Below are 22,988 nucleotides of genomic sequence, written 5' to 3'. Positions count from 1 at the left end.
CCATGAAAGTGGAGTCATTTGCCAGAAAAAAAACTGTAAAAAGGTTACACCTTTATTTGTTATTAGCTTTCAAATTCAAGAACTACTGGCAGTCTGATTATACTGCTTTACGACATTTTATCTATATCTTCCCCTTGCGTCATTCACTGCCGTGTGAGGATGGCACATCTATATGTGTACGTCTATGTATGAGTGTCTGTGTCCTCTTGGAGCTGAAGAGGAGGAGGGAGATGCAACTGAAGCATCTGGTGTGAGAAACTGAGAAAACTGGAGACAACCTCACTCAGAGAATCTTCAGGAAGTGTGAATAGCAGAGGATCTGTTTATTGTGACAGTGTGGTAGAAAACCATGTAGTTATAATGCAGTATCACTGCAGTGTATGATATCATACAGTAGTTTAGATTACAGCCACAATATATCTTACAAGTGCAACTGACTTAAATGCCTTAATGTATTAACGTCTACAGTATTTGGCACAACTGTATGGTAGTAAAGTTTTCACAAAAACTTTTATAATTAACCAAGAACAAATTAATCAAATATTTAATAGTGTCTCATCCTTTATCCAGGAGCTTAACAAAAAAAACAACATAAGTACTGGTGAGTGGATTTCTGGTTAGCATACTACAAGAATTCAGGTGCAGTAGATTCATCTATAATTTTATAAATTAAGGAGAACAACAAAAACTGGAACAAACATATAGTTGGTGCAAAACAATGCTTTGTGTTGCTTTCACACCTAAAGTCAATTCAAGGTTCACTTGGTCCATACCAAGAGGATGTTACCTCTTAGTCCAGATCCACTTTCACCATGAACCAAGGAGACTAAACAGATAACATGTAATATGGACAGAAAGGTAACTTATTCATTGGACTGTTTTTGTGACTGTCATCATGCATCACCAGTGTTCTACCCAATGTCATTCACAGGTCATCAAATACCAACACTTTGCCACGCCCTGCTGCATCTCACACAGACGCAGAGGGTACCCTTTAGCTGAACATAAACCCCACTCTCCTGGGTGAAAGTCCTGTGTTTGTTTGACCCTTCCGTCCATCCGCTAAAGGGTACCTTGTGCGTCTGTATGAGATGTAGAGGGGCGTGCCAAAACATTGGTATTTGATGACCTGGGAGTGAGGCAGTGTTACGAGGTTCCATGTAGGGAAATCTAATTTTGGAGATTAGCAGAATGTTGTGCAGTACTATTTATTGTATCTCATGTCACAAAGTGCTCATAAAGAAATAAAAGATTATGTGCATTATCAGTCGAGACTGCGACAAACTCTCATACATTATAAATTACAATGGGCGGATAGAAGTCTTTTTGTAGTGTAATATTACAAGGGGATAGCTACTGTAAGGCAATTACGTTTCAGTCACTTTTTAAAGAGGAACTGCTGAAATAGATGAACAGGGACACAAGCACATCTCTTCTACCTGACAGTTACCAAAATCAGCAGATGAATTTAATGATAAAGTTTAGCTTTTGAATTCATGCAAAAATCTCAGAATGCTGTGGTTGGTTTGCTTTCACACCATGAAACAAACTGCACCAGAGGTTTGTGGTGAGATCAACACCCTCTTTCTCAAGCTGCCTCTTTCCGGTTCTTTATTCACACACCAGAGGTTGTTTGATCCACACCAAACAGTTTTCATTCGAATGTACTTTTACCCACTTATATATAGAGGTCTTACAATCAATCAGTTTTTAAATGAATCTCCGTGATGTAGCCTGTCTCAAGTGACTGAGAATATGTAGAGTGAGATTTACACAAAACAGCGAACATCTCAATAACCCCACTCTATCCCTGAGAAGTCAAAGTACCCTTGTCCCCATTCTGTCAACAGTAAGATACTATATAGCGATGCTGTGTACTGCTAAAGGCCTGTAAATCTTACACAGGCCAATTGCCATTCGTTATATAATTAATAGCAGATGGCAAATACAGTGTCAGCACATGCCGTCAAATCATGTGTTGTAAAAGACAGCCTTATCCCCTTCACCACACAATTAAATAAGGCGAAGAATGAGACGTTTAACCACTAAAGATTAACATACCAGTCAACAGCCAGTCTGTGGCCCAATTCTGCTCCAGTATACTCCATTGTCTGCCATTGTTTAAGTGTAGACCCTCAAATAATCAAAACCACAACTAAACCAGTCACTAAACACTGAGCAGGTATGTGGAGTATTATCCAATCATAAGTTATCTGTGAAAAGGACATTTGTGACGTGATCGGCCATATTTATTATTTGCATGTCTGTAATTCATGTGTAGAAAGAAAGGATTTAGGGCAGATTATCCACTGCAAATTCCTCCGTCATCTAATAAAACAAGCCAGTTTGAATAGGCATGTTTTAAAGTAATAGTGGGTTTCTCTTGGCAGCTGGCAGATAATCGGAGGGAAAGCTCAAGACATTTTACATCTGGACAGTAATTGAGGGAAATCACAACAATTGTTGAAATGGTTCTCAAGGATTTACTTGCAGAGTAAATGTACATGTACATATATATAAACACTTGAGAAATACAGCATGATTTATATAATTATGTATGTTTGTCTGTCTTTTAAACCTGAAATGTTTGCATGAATTTGCACACAAACGTATGCTCTAATTAGACAGTATATAAACAGAACACCTTCAAGTAATACCATCAACCCATCAATATTTATATATTTTATATATATTAGGGCTGACCCCAAATAGTCGAAGAATCGATGCTTCGATGGGATCTCACAGTCGAAGCTTTGCAGCGAAACAACGATCATGCCATTTTGGCGATATCAATGTCTGATTTTACATTGAACTACCAGATTTCTCCCAATAAGTTAATATACTGCCTATTACAAAACACATTTTAACGTTTAACGCTGTAAATAAACATGTAAAAAAGAAAAAAACTTTCAATAAATGTTTTTAAAATGCGTGAATAAATCCAAAATTGTAACCCTAACCCTGGGCCGTCAGTGCGCATATGTAGGCGTAGCGTATATGTGTGAAGTGGCAGTGGAGGAACGCTTGCTGAAGAGACGGAAGCCCAGCTTCACTGGTGTTGTGCCGAGTTGTCCGCACCTCCGCAACCGTCGCGGTTCCTCTTTCAAGTAGCTGGAAAGAAAGTCCCGCGAGGAACCGCGACGTGCATGCAGTTGTCATGCAAAACTCTGCACAAAACCGGTGAATGGCAGGCGAGAGAGAGAGAGAGAAACGGGTCTTAGGTGGAAATTTACAGTGTAAGTTGAATGAACTGAGACTCAACAGGTAGAGCAGGCTGCCCGTTAATCGAAAGGTTGGCGGTTCAATCCCTGGCTCCTACAGGCTGCATGTGGAAGTGTCCTTGGGCAAGATACTAAACCCCAAATTGCTCCACAAGTGTGTGAATGTGTGTGCGCTATACGGAAGATTTACATTTATGTACTAATGGAAGGAAGTCTATGTGAGAATAGGAAAGCTTTTGACACAAATCTGAACAGCTCTTGCGGCCATTTTGCATGAACTTTTGAGAAGGTCCCAAACTTTAGCTGCTCAGTTTTCCATCTACTGTTAAGTCACACAATTGGTGTAGCAACATCAGTCAAGCTTTATCCTGTACTGAACAACAAATCTGGTGAAACCTCATGAAACGTTATGAAGGTGAATCTCACTTTTCACCTGAAAATCAAACTTCTTCCATGTTTTAGCCTATCATATAGCCTGTTTGTTAACATTTTGGCCGATCAGCAAGGCATGCTGCTTTGGCTGCTTTGGCTACAAATATTGTTGTGAAAATTCAGATGTTGTTATAGCGTATTATATATTCTATTGCAATAATAGGTAGTAGTCTGCGCAGACTTTATTCATGAAAAAATGAAACATGCTACAGTAATTCAGTTGGGGTTGAAAGCTGGGATAACAGATAATACATGATTTAGCAGTAAAGTTGACCTTAAAGTGACAGCAGTGAGGATCATACAGTCCTTAGAGACTTGTCATATTATGGCACACATGCAGTAACATTTCTAATATTTCTGACATTTTTTGGAAATGGCAGCAAAAACACAACGACACATTATGACAATTTGTAATCACAAAATCTATACACATCTGGACAGAAGCAGAACAATAGAAACTAATCAAAGAGAAAGCACAAACATAATTAATAACCATGCTGTATGTATGGTAATAGGTGCACATGCAAAGCAAACAAAAAAAGGCCAAAACGCTAAAGGTACAGTTCACAAAATGGAGGAGGAAGGATTGCAGAGAAACAATGGGAAGTAAATTGTTTTGATTTCTAAGTCTGACACCATAGCACTTCTTCCCCGCTGGCAACTTGGTATTTACCGGTAAAAATAGACAGCACTGGGAGGGAAGAAAAATCAAATTAATAAATTATTGTGTTTTCCACCATGAGACAGACAGTAGGCGGAAGCGAGGGTGGCTTTGGGTGTACGAGTAAGGTGGAGCAAGAGAGGGAAGGATGAAGGAGATGGAGAGTTTGGGCGGAGAAGAAGAGAGGAGGGAAAGTGGGTGGAAGCAATGGGTTGGGGGAGTAAAGTAGAATTGGAACAAGGGAGGGAGATGGATATTGGTACTTTCTGCTGTGACTGCCCAGATATGATGAATGGCCTGCAGATACCACTGTACAGCTGAATACAAACATCTCTATTGTGTACACTCTGCCTTCTGTGAGTCATCATTTGTTTTTGCCCTCGCTATGTTATACTTTCAGATCTAGCAAATGAGATAGTGAGCAGCAGGAGTCAGCAAATGCATCTCTAATTACCACAAATGAATTCTAATATATTAATATAATATTATATTATTCTAATATTAATGCACTTATCACGACTTAAATCTTCTGTGTGTTCATTCTTGTCTAGCATCTACTGCTTTGTTTAGCAAACATATTTTTATTAGGTCTAGTATTATTCTGTATAATTCTGTTGTTTGCAAATGAAGTTTTGAACTGTGATAGCAGTCTTGTCGGTCTACGAGTCAAACAAGGGTTTAATTGTACCCCCCACCCCCCACCCCCCCGCACCCCAATCTCGTGACAAACATGTGGGTTTTCTGTGAAAGTTAAGCTAACCTTTTGTACACTCCCTGGCTTAGCTCCCCTCTCTCCACAACTACAAAGTAATGGCACAGATAGATATCCATAAAGTGATGGTTTATTTATAACAACGTTGGGCTTTTACTTTATGTATCTGGGTTAAATCACCGTATTCACAGCTCTACTGCAGAGACGGAAAGAACGGGAAAGCAAACAAGAAAACAGAGAAGAAGAGGAAACTAGAAAAAGAGAGGATTGAGAGGGATGCTGTGGGTAATCAATTATCTTCTATCTATCACTGGCCTATTTCCATCTTTATATCTACATCTATATCTAATCTCCTACTGTAACTTTCTCTATCTTCTTTTATCGCACAGCCTTTTTATTATTTTCTTTCTTTTTTATGTTCCCCTAGTTTCCGTCCTTCTTTCCCCCAATCTTTGCCACTCCCCCCTATTTCTTTCGGCCTCATTTTCTCACTCTTACCCTCCTCTATCTCTCCTGCTCTCTCCCTCTTTTACTCCCTCTGCAAGCTTCCCATCTCCTTGCTCAAACATTAAGCGGTTGTTGGCAGTGCCCCTGATTGATCATTTGTGGCAACCTATTAGTTCACAAGCCAGCTCCTATAGCCTGTGAGGCAATCTGAAAATCATCCTTGTTGGTGTGCCGTCCGTACCCACCCCCTCCCCCCAAATATGGACCAGTTCTTCCTGTGGCCGCATAGAAAGCACAATACAGATGCATGACATGAACACAATTCAGAAATCCCCCTTTACCTGATAATGAAACAATATCTATTAATTTACTTGCGCACCTTGGGTTGGGATTTTCTAATAAGAAGCAGCGAAAGGCTGAAAAAACCTCTTCTCTGCAGTTCAACACAAAGGTAAAATGCAAGTGATCCAGCGCAAAGACGCATCAGTGAAATAAAATATAAATTGAAGTAAAGGTAACCAGTCGTCTGTCCAGGTGGGAGTTTTATTAATCCGGCAACAATTTTAATACTTCACGCTAACAATTAGCAGTTAACTCACTGTTTAACGATGGTTAAACCAAATACACACAAACTTAAAAGTACCCTGTTGAGTTTATGGCCACTAGGAGCGCTGTGGAGCAATGTTTTTTATGAGTGGGTCCCGTTTTGCACGTGTTTTTTCAGGAAGGAAATGTAACTTACTCATGTATTAGGCCACAAAGACACACATACAGTGCATTGACAGTGAAAGCACACAGAAGCTTTGTTTTGTTTGTTTATAAGAAAACACCACAAGGCATCTTTAACCAAAAGGATGATGGTTTGACCACGGCCTTATCTTTCTTTTAGCCTGTCTTCCCCAGAAAAATTACCAAATAGGTAGTTTGTACGTTGTTATGACCCGTATTTATTGTGGCAGTGACCTCTAGAGGCTGTGTGACGGCGGTCCACGTAAGGAGACGGATGGGGTGGAAGGATGGGTCAAACCAACCCAGGACTTTCACACAGAAGAACGGCGTTTGAGTCCCATGTGAAACCATGTAAATGGTGAGTAATTTTGATGTTAAATAGTTACTGACTTTTGTCACCTGACTGATGTATTTATTTGAACCCAAACCGCAATGTTTTCCTAAACATGTTTGCCTAAATCTAACCAAACTGCAACAGTTTCAACGTTAACCGCCTGTTTAATGTTATGTGACTTGCGTCACTTACACATCGTAGTTAAGGTCCGGTCGCCTCTTCCTGGACTGGTTTAGGAAACACTAATATGAGTCGTTTTGGGACGCATGGATAAACAGCCTGTTTTATTGTTTAGGTTGGAGGACTTGTGGCTTTCTTTATTAGCTGGCAATAGTACATGTATGGAAGTATGAGAAACACAATTATCAAAGTAGAGGGTGCAAATTCCTCCTTGTCCATTAACCTGTTATAACAAGTTCAAGTTCAAGACCTTTATTTGTCCCAGAGGGGCGATTAGTTTTGCAGGATAACTTGTTATGTGTTATTTCATATTCACCAGGAAGGGGAACAAGAAGTAATGGGGTAAAATTGAAACTGCCAATGACTTCTAATCAATGAAAAATATCATAAACTAATGCTGACATGAATGCAGTATACTAAAATGGCAGGTCTCAATCATCAACAGCATATAATATTGTCTCGGGAGTAATATTTGTTGTCTCAGACCCTTATTTGCATACAAGGTGGGCGGTAGTGTCTGCTGCAGTATCATTTTGGATCTTTTATTTAAGCAGAGAAACAAAGGATATCGTTGTCATTTTATGCTTTTCTCAGATGATGTATATTCTATTTTGGAACAAAGCTCTTCCATCAACTTGGAAATGTACCATCATGATCCATGTGTTCACGTGCCTTACTGCCCAACACACCAAGCAAATGTGATGTCATCTTGTGGTTTCCTGTGTTTGTCCCGTTGTCACGTTTGTCAAAGTTCATCGAATTACTCCTGGCTAGTTTAACGCCAGCTGTACAGCACAATAACATACCCACTCCTACCTCTTGAAGTGTGGTCTCTGTGCGCCTGATATGTCTGATAAAGCTTCGACGACTTGTACCACTTTCACAGGTGAATACCCAGCCAAGAGAGCACAAAAGAAAGCTCCTCAAGTAAGGTTGTGCAGAGCAGCCGTTTGTGACCAAGACATTCAAAGAGTCAATACCATTGAAAGTAGAGCAGTAAAGGATTGGCCCTTGAACCCCGTATTCCTTCTAAATGTTAAAATGCTGCTAAAGGTCACAGAAGGCCAGAGAATCTTTGCAGTTTTCCACAGAGACAAAAAGGGAGATAGAGGAGGAGAAGCATAGAAAAACAAGAAAGAAAACTAGAAAGGCTGGCAGAAACAGGATAAAAGATATATGTGTAGATAAAGATGACTTTGACTTTTAACTTGCTTTATTAGGGGTGGTGATGGTGCAGTGGATAAGACATGTGCCTTTGGTGTGAGAGACCCATCCACCAATGTGTCCCTGAGCAAGACACTTAATCCCTAGTTGCTCAAGAGGCGTGCAACCTCTGACATGTACAGCAATTGTAAGTCGCTTTGGATAGAAAATGTTTTGTAATGTATTAAAATTTGTCCACCAGAGGAAAACTCATAAAACTATGTCCAAGGCACTCCTCTACACACTTGATGGAATCAAGCCCTCGCTTAGAATATATTGAATCTAGTTATACCAATAGAGGAAAAATATAAGGTGAAATAGTGAGAAAGCACATAAAAAGGAGGTAAAGAAAGTAGAGGGTAAGGAAACAAGCTGATGGAACCTAAAAGATAAAAGATGGAGGATGGAGAGTGAGCGAGAAAGAGAAAGTAGGGCACAGGCGGGAGGAAACGGCACACTGGTGTTCTTTAAAGTTGAGCCATCACAACCACTAAATCCCCAAAGCTGCCTGCGAGGACTCATCCTGCCTCATCCCTTGGTACCGTCGCACCTTTCAGAGCTTCACTCCACACCTCCTTATCCATCTGTCTGGTCCCCCTGCTCTCTTTCACTAAGTTGTCTCCTCTTCAGCGCACAGCCTCTCCGCTTGCCCTTCTTTTTTTTTTCCCCCTCTCCGAGCTGTGTGGTGGCAGAAGAAGGTAGCGTTGCATTCATTTATTAATTTCCTAACCTCGTCCCATACTCTAGAGGCTGCAGTCTGCCCTCTGTTCTCTCATTCTTTCTTTTGTCTCCCTGTAGACGGACTGTCCCCTGTCAGTTTCAGTGGTTCATATGTTTGTGGGTCTTCTTCTGTTTAAGTCTCTATGTTCAAACTCTTTGTCTCTGTCTAACAATGCTGATACACATACACATTTTACTTCTTTGCAGTTTCCATGCTTCCTTGCACTGAATGGAAAATATGAATCAACAGCAACAGGAATGCCATTCACAAACTAAAGGTTATCCATCACCTCGGTGCTGTACTAATTCATGGCAGTGTTCATATAATAGTTTCACTGCAGTTTCATATAAAGAACAATTGCTCATCTTGCAAAGTAATTCTACAGCTGCAATAACTGCGTTTTTACCACTTGGGGGACGTGGAAACAACCTGTGAACATATGGCATATTTCACTTTTTAAGCTGATATAGCAAAGCTTTTAAGCTGAAAGCAGCTGCAAAAAGACACTATGAGCAGTGAGAGAGAACTAAAACAGTAAAGTTACAGGCAGCGAAACCAAAACAATGAGCAGGAAGATGGTATAAAACTGCATAGAGCTAAGGAGAGCTTTAGAGTCTGATGATTCTTCTCTGTGGGTTTGCCCTTGTGAGTCATGTGATCCATTGCTAATATAAAAATATGTATTACATCTCATTTTAACTAAAGCAAACATTTTGTAATTCAGTGCTGAATCCTGTTTGTCTGACTGAATAAACTACTGAAGGTGAGATCTTATGTACATTTTTGGCTAATTAATGGTGTATTATGGTTAATAACTTAATACAAAACATTATATTTGTATTTCTTCAAATTAAACTTAACTTTTGTTGAGTAATAGTCCCTTTTGATAGTTTCTATCAAAAAAGTGTGAATCCATACAGCTGCATCGCTTAAAAAAGCAAATTTGTGCTTAGTCAGCCCATCAATGATGAGACAAAAGATCTGAATAGACTGGGATGCATCGTGACTTGAAGCTGATGCTTAGCCAGGATGACAAAGCAACATCCAGTGTTGCACACACAATAGTACGATGCAAGTAGACATTCTCTATATCATAAGACAACAAAATGTGTGTTAACTGTTGCAACATACTTTCACAACATCACAGCGATGGCTGAGGTTCAGTACAGTGTGTAGTTTGATTAAAAAAGATTTTTTTCCAGATCTGAGATTGTGAGGTTTAGTTGCACAAAGTACATAAATGCATGTTTATTACATAGTGAAGTGACATCAAAGCAGTAAAAGACATCATGTGAAACTAAACTAAAAACATGGCTATAGACTTCAGGGAAACTCCCCACTCAACCTCTCCAACAATAATCAATGCCTCACCTATTGAGACAGTGGAGTGTTACAAGTACGTAGGAACAAAAACTTGAACTTTGACCTTAACACTTCTGCGGTCTACAAGAAGGGTCATCAGAGGCTTCGTTTTCTGCGAAGATTGAATACCTTTAATTTGGACAAAACTTTAATGACTCTTTTATAAATCTATGACCACCCTCTTTTGGAGGAATTTGTTCTTCTCCCCTCTGGGCAAAGATACAGATTCCCAAGAGGAACAGATAAATTTGCACTGAGCTTTGTTCATGTCTCATGTATGTTTGTTTTAACGCTATTGCAAATCAAATTTCCCCTGGTATGACAATACAGACTGAATTTAATTTGATTTGAACTGATTTGAATTGAATTGATCATCTTTATTGTTGTATACCTTCGGGGACTCAGTCTTACTTCCGCATAAACGGCCTTAAAAGTATGAAATTGTTTAGGATGAAAGTATGACAAATTTAGGAATGGATCTATCACCTATTTCAGAGCGGGAACAACAGTAGCTAAGGCAGCACACTGTAAGGTTTACTCTCAGTCTGCAGTTTGTTACTGCTCATATGTGATTAAAGCCTCTACCTGAAAGTAAACAACACAATTTCACAGCATTTTCACAGCCACATTTTTGTCAGGAAATGAGTCTTCTATGCTCCTCCATGGTTTAACTTGTAGTTAAGTGTTATATATTGCTCAAATTGTTTTGAATTACTCCAACAAACACGACTGACACACAAACACAATCTTCATCAGATCAGTGTGGGTAACAAGCACATGCTCTTTGTCAACTTACTGCTGGAAAAAAAGGTATAATCTGTTTATGATTCACTGATTTCAAGACATTCTGTTTTCCTTGCTTTCATAACTGAATAAAAAACTTGTTTTTAAAATACTACATGTGCAATGAGGCCCACATTGAAAATGTGTGTTAGCTGCGGGATCAATTAGCTCTGAGCTTTTCTTTCATGTGTCACTTTGTTGGTTATATACACATTTGTTATTTACATCCTGGACGTGTTCGCTGGCAGTCTTTGCTCTTCAAAAAAGGCTCAGAGTACCACCACATTCAAATAAACATTAGCATTTCAGGTAAGCAAATATTGTGCTAAAACTTGAAATCCATCAAAAAACTGCTTTTATCTTGCAGATAAATAAGTAGAAAATGTGTATTTCATTTGAATTTATGTTTACTTTTGTGAAGTAGCATCTGGGACAGACAACAGACAACAATACAAACTATAGCAACAGTTTTTTACCTTTGTAGAACAATGTAACTCAGACCATCTGCATTTATCCCAACTCCACATTGTAAGAGGGAGGTTTGTAAAACTTACTACATGTTTGCACCATTACTAAACAGACGTTTAGATGACAACATCTCTGAGTCAACGGGGAAGTGAGAATTAAACTGCCACAATCACAGTGTAAGCTCCTCAGTCAATAGATATATGCCTTTTAACAGCAGATCAGTTGCATTTTGCTTGCTTTTGTTTGTGTTGGTGATAATTCTCACTCCCTCCGTTCTGTTTACTGGTCAGCATCTTATTTTTGTTTCAGACCTGGATAACGGTTGGAAAATGTCAGTCTTTACCTTTTATTTTCACCAGTACTAGCTAGTTTTTGTGTGAATATAATAAAAAATATGGTTATTTAAGGTGTAGGGAGGGTCGTGCATTGTCCCTCAGTCACTCAGGGAGAATCAAGGAAAAATATTTGTAACTCCGAGGAGGGTCAAGATAAAAAACAAAACGAAGTCACCCCCTAGCCACCCCACTAGCAACCACCACCCCAATAAACAACAAACAGCCCCATACTGTATAGCACTTTAATACATGTTGCATGCTTATGATTGAGTGTTTGAAATGCTTACTGAAAGCTGCCACCGCCAGTATGAGTGTGACCACGATGGAGACCCAGGAGACCCAGAGTGCCTTCTTCCTGTAGCTCTGAGCCTCGTGGGGCTTCAGACGCATGCTGCTCTCGAGGAGACCTGCAGTGAGACACACAAACACTGTTACAAGGACAATTCCGCCTTTCTTCTTGTGACGTTCGTTTTATGTCACGTTTTATCGTGTGACCATTTCAGCCCTTTTCAAACACTTACTGTAGACAGCAAAAAGATTCTCTTAAATCTTGAATAATGAGTACTTGGTTCACTGAAACATAAAAGTACAAGCTTGTGAACTCATCTAGGAGGCCCACAAGGCATTGCTGGAAGAAACACTGAGCTAAACATTCTGTTGCTGAACAATTAATCGTTTTCAAATCGAAATTCCTTGTGTGACAGACCTGCTCATCAATCACGAGTGCCATGCTCCTCCTGTTAGGGTCCTACTCACCAATCACAGCGGACACAGGACATATAGTACATTACAAACAAAACTAGAGGATAACGCGGGATAATGGTGCCAGCTGAACCGACTCAGGCCCCATCCACACTACTGCGTTTTCGAATTAAAAAGACCGGTTTGCTACGTTTGCACCTCCCGTCCAGACTACAACGATGAAAACGAAGCCTTAAAACGGAGAAGTTTGGAAACGCTGCCGACCCCGTTTTGCGTTTCAAAACTCCGGAGGGCGTTTTAGTGAAGACGGGCCAAAACGGAGAACTTTAGAAACGATGACGCTACTGCTCACGCTTGGCTCTCTGATTGGGTCTTGCAAAGCAGAAACACGATGCTGCTGACTGGGTTTCTGACATCATTAAAATATTCTGTACCGTGCGAATAACACTCATCTGCCTGCACTTGTACTGCGCATGTCGCTGTTTACTTTGCAACAACTCCCAGTCTGTTTTCCGCCGCCACACTCCCGTGTTACATTCACTAACAGTCCCAGCTCGTTATTGATCCACGCAACAACAAAAAACTGGTCTAATGCTTCCTCTGTGTTTATTTATTCTTCGCCAAATCTTCTGTAACTACGGAATAGACCATCTGCTTCATGTTTACACTGGCACCCGCATGCCCAGTGCACCTGAACGGGTCCTAGCTGTGCGTTTTCAGTCGTTTTGATGTGGACGGAGATCAACTGCAAAACGCAGCAGAAACGCTGGTGTGGACGGAGATCGTATTCGTTTTAAACTAAAACGGAGTAGTGTGGATTTCGCCTCAGGCAGTAGCTGTGCCGCGGTTTTGTCCGGTCAACTCACACTGAAGTGTTTGAGCAGTGGAGCGTTTAGCCTGCACGTTGTGGAATGTGTTGTTAATTTGTCATTTTGTGTGCTTCAACTACGGATAACGGCTCTCTGTGAACCTTTTCCATTCCGCTCTCTGCAGGCTAACGTTACATATCCACATGGAGCATTTCAGAATAAGAGCGTTTTACCTGTCTGATTTTGCTGATTTGTTCAGATTTTGCTTATTTGTCTGTTTTAACTGTGTTAATTATTGATGTACGGTCTGGAGTCAGCAACGGGCGTTTTATTTTGAAAATCGGCCGGATTCTCTATGCCGTTCTGTGTCTGACGTCCTGCCTGGTTCATCTGCTCTGTGCTGCGTGAATATTGAACTTTAGCAAATCCCAAATCGAATCTTAAGCGCAGTACCTGGCAAATTGCAATTAGATTTTTCCCCCCCAAATTGTTCAGCCCTATGCTAAACATAGTTTAAATTCGGCATTTTGGCATTCAATTCAAAATTTGGATCAGTAATTACATTTGGGATTTTGGATCAATGCCAGAAGAATGGTGTGTTGCTTTTATCATGAATAATGTGTTCAATGCAAGACTAGCCTGTGGGCATAATGGTGTTTCGAAATGACAGAAAGGGAGTCAGAGGTCAGGCTCTGCTCAGTACATGCTCCATTCATAGAAATGTTTTGTTGTTGTACCAGGTATAATCAATCCAATTCAAGAGGCTCAAGAGACCTATCAGTGAGCTTCAGTTTCTGCTTTTAGCATAAATGGAGCCGTTTCTCCCACCTTCTATGCATCCATCCTGTTAGATAATCCTCCACACCTAATGCCAGGGGACCCTTATTATACTGCAGATTACAGGTCATGAGTGAAGGCTCAGGGGCCGCTTGTCAGCTTAACTGTCTTTGCTGACCTTCACAGATTTAAACACAACTCCAAGAGCCTCCACAGTACACCTGTGTCACTCCACCACGCTGAGCACTCACGTCTACAGACCGTAACCAATCACAGTATCTCACGTTCACAGAATAAATCAACAAAAATCAGTCTTTTGTCACGTGATCGTGAGAACAAGAAAAGTCTGCTGTTGTTAACCAACCTTTATAGCTTTTTAAGGTACAGTTTCCTTCTAAGGGACTAAACAGAGAAGGTGTTAAAGCAGAACACTCAGTATAACAGTCCCACATACATTTCCTAGTGGCTCGCATGCCTGTTTCTTTGTGAGAAGTCTTTGCCTGAAGTCACAGACACAACAGCCCTGATTCTGAACTGCCTGAAGCGGTTCGATTGTCATGAAGCGTGAGGCTGGCTCTGCAGAGTCATGAAAATTTATAAGCCTTAACTTTTACCATCCAAAAGAGCTTTCAGTGCTATCAGTTATCATACTATCCAGAAATTTGTCTCAGGGACCATATAGCCAATCACCTGTGAACTGCGCTGAGAGACAGAGGCTGTTTCCTTTTTCAGACTCCAATCTGGCCACAGGCAAATAATGGGAACACATTAAGGGAAAACAAGGCTCTTTTAATCATTTAACCTACTGAAATGCTGTAGAAAAATCTATTCAGTAATCATATTAGGAAGTTACTTGAATAAGAAAAAAATAGAATACTGACTATGTGTACTCAAAGGGAAAATAACCAAAAGGGTTTGTCTTTGTTTTGCCCGGTTCTATTTTTTAAGGCTTTTATATATAAAAAGGAATTTATATGCTTTTATTTTTGAATGGAATTTATACCAAGAACAACAATGTTGGATCATTATTAGCCTAGGTTATGACAAAATCAACTGTTTTTAAACATTTGGCACAAGTTAACTTTGCGATCAACCACCTGACACAGGACAACTAAGCCTACAAAACATTTAGAAACAATATGACATGACTTACAGAAAAACACACACAAACAGTCACTAAATGACAACATGACTGGGGCCAAGACGACTGTGCATGTGTGTGTTTGCATCAAAGAGGGAGTAATAGTAAAAAGCTTTTATACTCAAAACAACTGAACCAATTTTCAAAATAAACCATTTTAAGACTTAAAGGAGAGCTACGGTGTTTTAGTGTTGCACATGTATAAATTTGGGGGAGCTGTAAAAGACTACAAGAGTGGGAGGAATCAGTGCAGCAGAGGATGAGATACGCTTACTTTTAGTCCCTATGGGCTGCGCTCCAAAAATCCCTGATACCATGTTTCCCAAAACTGCAACCAATGGCATCCTTTCGTGAAGCCCTTCCTTTATGGTGAACAGCTACGTATTTTAAACTCCACACGTTCTGTTAGGAGTCTTTAAGCTAAAGATGAGATGAGCTAAGAGACTTTACAGACTTCTCAGACTTGACAAAGAAAAATATATTATATACTGACTTGAGAACTGACCTTTATGAGTAAAATCAGTGGAGTTTGGAAATACAACATAGTTTATTTTGTACACTCAACATTTGTGCCCTCAATCATACGATCTTGTATCCCATGTGACGAAAATGTACCTTTAATCAATACTCACACTAAATTTGTCGCCTTTATTTGATTTAATTGTCTTTTGTTTGTTTTTTTGTCTTTACATTTCTTCCCATTTTTCTCACAATGTGGGACGACCAGTTCAACCTACATGCAGCTCTTTGCTCTTGTTAACTCCCAGTGTTTGTCTGGTGTGGGTGTAGACAGAAGGAGACAGAGCATCCAGAGGGAGTTTGTGCTGCTACTAGGACACGATCCCTCACCAGCTTCCAACTGTTTTTGATGGACTGCCAGACCCTTGCACTTCAAGCAATGTAGTACTGCAACTGACTTTAGTTTCGTTCTGGCAATTTTTATGTATCCGGTCACAAAACTTGAATGAACCTGTTATGATGCATCCTGTGAAAAATATAGTTGTTGATACTAAAATGTACAGCTCATTTACATCTGTGTTTCTATGGGAGGTCAGTCTAAAAAGGTCAACTTGACATCTTCAGTATGCTGTATATTTACATCCAGAATTTATTACATTTAGTGTTATTCTCATTTTGAGTCATGTTATGGTAAAAACCCATTCACCCTTTGATTTTCACCATCTAGCTGAAATCACTTATACCTTTTTTAAATGTTGGTAAACCCGCTAAAAATAGGAAATTGACTCATTTCACATTACCAGTAGACGAGTTTGCCTTTTCAGTTTTTTTCTGATGTGTGAAAATAAGGTGTAGCCGCGGTCTGGTTGCTGTTTAACAGCATCACCCGCGGCAGGTCGACAGGTGTGTTTACGGTGTTTGTGTGCCCTTAAAAGACATCACAGTGCGGATATAAATTCACAGCTGACGGACTGTAGCCTAATACTACATAAACATATGGATGAGACGTTTATAGACATCACGCTGAAGACAAAAGCCAGATGTTTGTGGGTGTTAGTAGGTTCTTTGGTCCAGTGTGAAACAGAATTTAATCGGGCTGTAGTTGATTTCTTCGAAGATATGAAATAGAAAACCACATGGCTTGTGCTTAAAGGGAGCTGAAAATCATCTGGAAGTCTTCCATCAGGGCCAAGAGCCAGATCACTGTGACGTATATTAAGTCACACTGTGCAACTATGTGTGTGTGTGTGTGTGTGTGTGAGCATGCAGACTCATGTAAATGAGTTCCAGTGCGTGTTTATCTGTGTAAATAGCCTTAGAAAAATGTGCATGTGTTTATTTTAAATATGGTGTGTACTGCATGTGTGAGGAAGAGAAAATGTGCCTTATTTCAAACAATAGCAACTAATCATGTTGTGTGATGTACTGTATTTGACATTTGTCCTGATTGTACAACACACATCTTACAAGCGCTGGACTTGCTCTGCTAATAGCTTGCTATGTTGTAGGAGGCAGGTAATTTTCTATGGGTATTAGGAGAGTTTCCAGCCAGGGTTGCTCACGTTGAAGATATCCATCATACTATACAAGATTCATTTTTTATGTATGGCTACACAAACAAAAACTGAGTTCACTAAATTTGACATACAGCATCCAATGGAAGCTACTCAAAAAATGTCCTGCGGTGTCCAAGTTTTATACCTGGATGAAAAACTAAAGGACATATATTTAGCTTTAAACAATTTAGCTAACTAGCTAACCAGCATATGTGTGTGGGTGGGTGGCAGAGGGGGGAAGTGAGACAGCAGAGCTTTGCTCACATGATCCCTGGCTGGGGGATCAGACAGAAGGCGTATACACACATCTCTCACGTACAAGTTTGTGTGTGGGGGTGTATGTCTCTCTCTTCACACTTGTCTCTGTTAGACCTTAGTTTTCTAAAAATAATTAACATCAACCATGTAGATCAAAAGGCCGATTACTCACACACACACACACACACACACACACACACACACACACACACACACAAAAGCTATGTATTACTTTTTAAATAATCTGAAAGCATGCTCCTATTGTCTGTCATCATATCATAACTAGATGGGTAGAGAAACCGCTGGCCTTGAAAAGCACGATCAGAAGACTGCAGAGGTTTTCTAAAAGCAACGTCAGGGACATTTATGTAAATAGGAGAGAGATGAGAAAAGCAGGGGAGGGAGATGTGAATGTGAGAACATTACCTCACCTGGCAACAGAAGCGAAGTTACACAGTAAGTGATTACATACATTTAAATTGGCACTCGTGATGGTTACTTAGTACTACTTAACATGTTTAAAACATTGCATAATGACATCTATGGTTTTAGAGGAGCTTACTGCATGCCTGAGAAAATAACCCTTGTGATGTCATTAGGGTTTGTCATGCTTTGGGTTTAGGGCCTACAGCTGTTTGAGAGAAAGTCTGCGTGGCAACCTCAAAGTGTGACGTTGGAAACCATGACCCCTAAACCGTGACCATAAACCAGGCATTCATCACAGTTCAGGTTTTGGAGGATATCTCAGCTCTCTGCTGTTGATTTTAGACCACTGAAAAAAAATCTGTCTCACACAAGTTCGCTGACTTTATGGAAGTGCAACGCTATACACTGGATTACCTCTTTATGTGTTCAGTCTTCTTCCTAAGAGCTCAAATCTGCCAACTGACCAGTGTCAATTGTAGGAAGAAGACAGGAACAGTTAAATTAACATCTTTCTTCATTCTGACCTTCTTTTTCAGTTCAGACATCAAAAGCTGATGCTGTAGATTGATTCCAGCTCTTAAATAAGCCAAATCCAATAACGTTGCATGTGTAAAACTGAATCGATCAAATGAATGAATGAATGAATGAATGGCTTTAAGGACTAGCAGTGTTTTAAGCTTTGAGTTCATCTTTTGCTTTACTCTAATCTGAATCCTGCTGATGTAGGACTACCATAAATTATTCAAATAAGAGCCAGACTAAAAATACCTCACATGGGTAAAAATACCCCTCCAATCTCCCCAGGGGCACACACACACAAACATGAAACACACACACGCACACACACAGGCACACGCACATTTCACTTGCATGCATATCCATAACTTTTAGGAACCAAATCCAAGCACCAAACATGCCAGAGATAGATGAAGTTACCTTCTCCCTCCACACTGTCTGTGATTTTCATCTCCTGGCCCGCGGTGAACGTCTCTGACTGGCTGGGGCGTTTGGCTTGCTGGTGATGGTTGTTGGTGAAGCCATCCGGGGCGCACTGGCCGTTCCGCACCGTGGCCGGGCAGGGATCCACAATAGTCGGGTCTGGGACAGGGTAGGACTCTTGGGTCACCGGGTCTGTCATTGTTGCTGCAGTTACTGTTTTGTTTTAAGGCTCAAAGGCAGAGGAAGATGATGATGGAAAAACAATTCAGGCCGGTTCGCTAAGTGCAGCAGCCATCCAGCGCGTCCAATATGCCCCCAGTGTCGACTCAGTTGCGCGGGCGGGGGACGGGGTGGGGGAGAAGAGATGGCGATAAGAGAAGATGAGAGATAAAGGATTTATCTCCCCAGCATCAGCAGCGAACCAACTCCTTCAGTGTGAACTCAACACAGCTCTGCAGCCTCAATGTAAATGCCCTGTCCGGCTGAGCCAGTTAGAGACAGTTGGAGAGGGTTAGATGCGGCGATGCGATAAATTGCTGAGATCTGCTGTGGATCTGGCAGGCGGTGCCAGCAAGTTGGTGTTTTTTTTCCCCTCCTCCTCTTCCTCCTTCTCTCCTCCTCTCAGATCCCAGCATCTGATTCCCATAGACCACCACATAGAATAATCTATCCTGAATCACTCAAGCATTTTCAAGTTTTTTCTGCAAATTACCTTTGATTTATATGCATGAAACAAAACTTTAACGACACTTAGCGAGCCGTTATCAACATCTAAAGTAAAAAAGCCATAGGCTATTGTTTTTATGGATTACCCTATTAGCGCCACATGGCTGCTTTATCAGTGTAATGCTTAGCATATTTATCTAATTATAGGCTATGATAATTTGTTTAGTTTACATCTTTCTTGATAGTGAATTTGCCCTCAAATCCCAGATTCGCCGTATTTACCCATGGTTAACAAATTATCCAAACGAATGGAAATCAGATACTGTCGCACATTAATCTTTTTATTACGCGGTCTATAAACAACCCGCCTGAATTCTGTTTTGACGCTCAAGGCGTTCACGAGGCTACAACAATTGGCCACCAGGTGGCGCCAAAACGCAGGCTTATGAGCAGTTGTGGAGACGAACTAATGGAAAAACATTTCAGCAAAATATCAGTCAACTTTTTGACTGATTATTATGTAAGTCAGAGCTTTGCATTTTATTTTAACACACACACACACATACACACACACACACACCCTTACTGTTTTTTAATTTAATTTAATTTATTTGATGAACCATATGAATTGAATTCACAACACACACTCACACACTTACAGCTTTATTTATTTATTTTCTTTTTAATTTTTTTAAAAAAAAAATCTAACACTCAACACATGTTTTATTTACTTCATTTAATTACTGTATGAAATGAATTGTTCTTTTGTATTATATTTAAGCTTTGGCAATATTGTAGTTTGACATTCATGCCAAAAAGCTCCATTGAACTGAATTGAACATCATAACTGCATCATCCAAACATGCACCTATCATAAACAAAACTATGAACACAAAACTCTGAGCATAAAGGCAGCCACCTCAGCTGCACAGATAATGCTGCTTTAACTGTTAGCCTACTTTCTGCTTGTTTTATTGACTAGGTAATAAATAACCAGGGTGTCCCAGCAGCAGCCTTTCACCTGCTGGTCATTGGTTTCTGGCTGAAGGCGGGAGACTCAATTTGCTCTCAGTTACTACAAGAGATCTCGGGCAGCAGAAACCATGTTTTCCCGAGTGTAATCATAAGGATGAAGGTTGACATTCATAATCATATTTTACCAAAGGATTGGCCCGATTTGAAGCAGGTAGGCACTGAGAGACACAAGCTCATTAAGGATCTGAGAGGTTTTTAGCCTGGAGCCTCAGCGTAAATCCACACAATCTACAGGCTAGATCTGAGTGGGTTTTAGAAAAACACATCTGTCTTTGTCTGGCAGGCAGAGCTCCTCCTTGAATGTTACTAAAAGGCAGTAAAATAAAATGTACAGACTTTTCCAGTTGGAGTGTCAGAAGGGAGTTTAACAGCTCACTCCATAAATCTGTGTTTTCTATGGATGGTTAAACTTTAATCAATAGGTGGCTGTGGCCTTGCTCTTTCGCTGTCCTATCTGTTCCTGCTGTTAAGTCTGTGTCACTATGGAGGCCTGGCCTTTGCCAGTGATTGTCCATGTTTAGTGCTGAACAGGATAGATGGTCTGCGGACTGGTGCCCTCACCACATCGCAGTCTTTCTTTCTTCCCATAAGTAATTACATACAGTAACATAATATGACAGGCATATTCATATTTTGAGTTGTCAATTAGCTTCTCTGCTACTTGAGAGGTCTGACATAAATGGATGCATCCTGGTATTTTTTTGGCACAAATTTTGTGTGTTACACTGGCGTAATACTGTATTTCACAATATGTGATAAACCGACTGAAGGCCTATATAAATATAAGTGAACAAAAGTGAATTTTAGGATATTTAACAAGTCTTATTTTATTGTAGTCCTGCGGCCTTCTTATTATCCATGTTATATGAATAATCGGAATTTACTGGTGGCCATAGTGAGAAAAACACAAAAAGTGTATTTCACCACATTTTACAGGAACAGAAGTACTGCATCTTTTTCTATAACAGACTTCTAAAACATACATGTCATTAGTTCAAAGGATTTTCATGAGCAGCTCTCATGAAATTAGAAAAGTCATAAACCTTTTCATGCATTTGTGGATAGTTATTTTAACTCCATTTTGAGTTACCATATCACAGTTATGTTCTCCAAGTCATTTGAGGACAGTGTCAGTTGATTCATAGCAACATTATAACAGCGGGTACTCTCTTGGTTTCCAAATATTTATTTCTTGATGACCTTATCAATCCAAGATGGCCGACTGTGATGGCTAAATGCCTCAGGCATATCTGTGAAACACTTTTATTCAAGGAGGTCATTCAAGACAAAAAAATAGTACTATGTACTGTAAAGTCTTATTAACAGGTTTATGTTTTGTAAATTAAAATTTAGAGTAAAATATAGTTTTTATACACCAAAAACCAACTGTCCACGTTTGTGGACGTCATGCAACAGTGGAGTCAGTGTGCATTAAGTTTGATTTTTTAATCTGTTGATATACAGTATATATTCAAAGATTTTGTATATATTACAATAAAGCATAATAAAACATTTAACAAATATTAAACATTATAACAATGCAAGTGCATATTACAGCATTAAATGGCAACTTTTGACTGGCTTAGCAAGACATTAGAAGAAGTATTGTACTCACATAATGTAAAGAAATCAGTTTTAACCAGAAATATGTACTCTGTTACATGTATGTTGATATGAAAAACTGAGATGAATCAACATAAAGTTAGATGAGGATAACAATATGCTACTGGGTGTCCGAAGTCATGTAATTACACTTATAAATAGCACTGTTAGTGTTCTTTTCTTATTATTTGTTCCTAAAATATTTGTTTTATTGTTAATTTTCAATTGAGACTAAATAACTAGCATAACATGACATAACAAACAATAATTCCATGTTGTCAGGGATGGCATTTTACTCCTATGTTGCATGGTGTCCACATACGTGGACAGTTAAATAATTTAAAAATAAAACAGAATTTTGAACAAAATGGATTTGTATTTTAGCTCAATTTTGAGTAAGAAAAAGAATCTATGAAAAAAGAATTCATGCATGAGAGGATGGTAACACAGTATGTTGAGTATGTTGTTTGGCCTTTTAGAGAGGTCCTGGTCTCTTATCATTTAAAGCAGACTTTTATTGAATGAATTGTAAAACCCATCTCGCATTTTAAAAATTCTGAAGCGTCTCTGTGGCATCAACAAAGTACACAGAACTGCAGATCTGTAGGGATCTGAAATGGGGCTTTACTGGCTGCATTGCTGATGTAGATCATTTGTGGCTTCATCTGCAAAGAGTCAACAGCCTCAGATGGCATTCACTGTGAGTTATCCAGCGCGTTAGAGTGGATAGTCATCTAGGAGCAAGATTGAACCCTCGCAGACAAGATAACACAATCAATACAGGCTTTTCCACAGCCGAACGTGTCGGGGGCATCAAACTCTGCCCATGTTTTACATCTAAATTAAGGACTCCAGATATGTAATCTAATGCACAATACATGTTTTCAGTAGTGAATCTTCTATGAACCATTCAATATTAAGCACAATCCCCTTTTGAATGTGTTTCAGAGGTATGGATATGATGGGTTTGTCCAGCTTCACCATCACTGCAAGGTGAGTTTTTTCTTTTATGCATGTATCAGATGACAGG

General features: G+C 39.7%; 1 protein-coding gene across 1 annotated transcript; it reads right to left on the bottom strand.

The window, feature by feature from the left end:
- Positions 1 to 11,875: 11,875 nt before the first annotated feature.
- On the bottom strand, positions 11,876 to 19,227 carry LOC119884032 (transmembrane protein 163-like; the record flags this gene model as incomplete). Its single annotated transcript, XM_038694505.1, has 2 exons — positions 18,653 to 19,227; positions 11,876 to 11,995 (listed from the first exon to the last, which is right to left on the bottom strand). Coding segments are annotated over exons 1-2 (322 nt in total), but the record flags the coding sequence as incomplete, so codon positions are not given.
- Positions 19,228 to 22,988: the final 3,761 nt, after the last annotated feature.

Source organism: Micropterus salmoides, unplaced genomic scaffold (assembly GCF_014851395.1).
Source record: "Micropterus salmoides isolate LMB-PRFRI ecotype aquatic unplaced genomic scaffold, ASM1485139v1 Ms_hic_scaffold_3102, whole genome shotgun sequence".
Lineage (NCBI taxonomy): Eukaryota > Metazoa > Chordata > Actinopteri > Centrarchiformes > Centrarchidae > Micropterus > Micropterus salmoides.
The sequence above is the reverse complement of the archived record's forward strand: the minus strand, read 5'-3'. Positions and strand labels throughout refer to the sequence as shown.